This window comes from Penaeus monodon, chromosome 27 (genome assembly GCF_015228065.2).
Source record: "Penaeus monodon isolate SGIC_2016 chromosome 27, NSTDA_Pmon_1, whole genome shotgun sequence".
NCBI classification, from domain to species: domain Eukaryota; kingdom Metazoa; phylum Arthropoda; class Malacostraca; order Decapoda; family Penaeidae; genus Penaeus; species Penaeus monodon.
Window position 1 is genome coordinate 18070067 of NC_051412.1, and position 241 is coordinate 18070307.

Consider the following 241-nt stretch of genomic DNA (forward strand, 5'->3'; position numbering starts at 1 on the left):
GCGTAGAGACACAAGAATGAAAGGAACGAAGGAAATAATACGAACTCCTTACCAAGGAGTGTTGCACATATGCGTCAGGGTCATGTATCGGACTCCCTCTCTGTAAAACGTCCTCAGGGTTCCCAGTGAAGAGTCCATGCTATGCCCGCCTTCCACGCCCACCATACACCCGATTTTGCCGTGGGCGTGGGCGTCCAGGATCCCTAGAATGATATGAAAAACTCGTCTCTTGTTGGAGAAG

The 241-nt window shown here is 50.6% G+C and overlaps 1 protein-coding gene across 1 annotated transcript in view; it reads right to left on the reverse strand.

The window, feature by feature from the left end:
* Positions 1–241, reverse strand: part of LOC119590637 (dipeptidase 1-like) — a 10350-nt gene that overhangs the window by 5043 nt on the left and 5066 nt on the right. Inside the window, exon 4 of the mRNA XM_037939316.1 lies at positions 53–203. Within this exon, the coding sequence (XP_037795244.1) occupies positions 53–203 (151 nt within the window). The remainder of the gene's footprint in view (positions 1–52; positions 204–241) is intronic.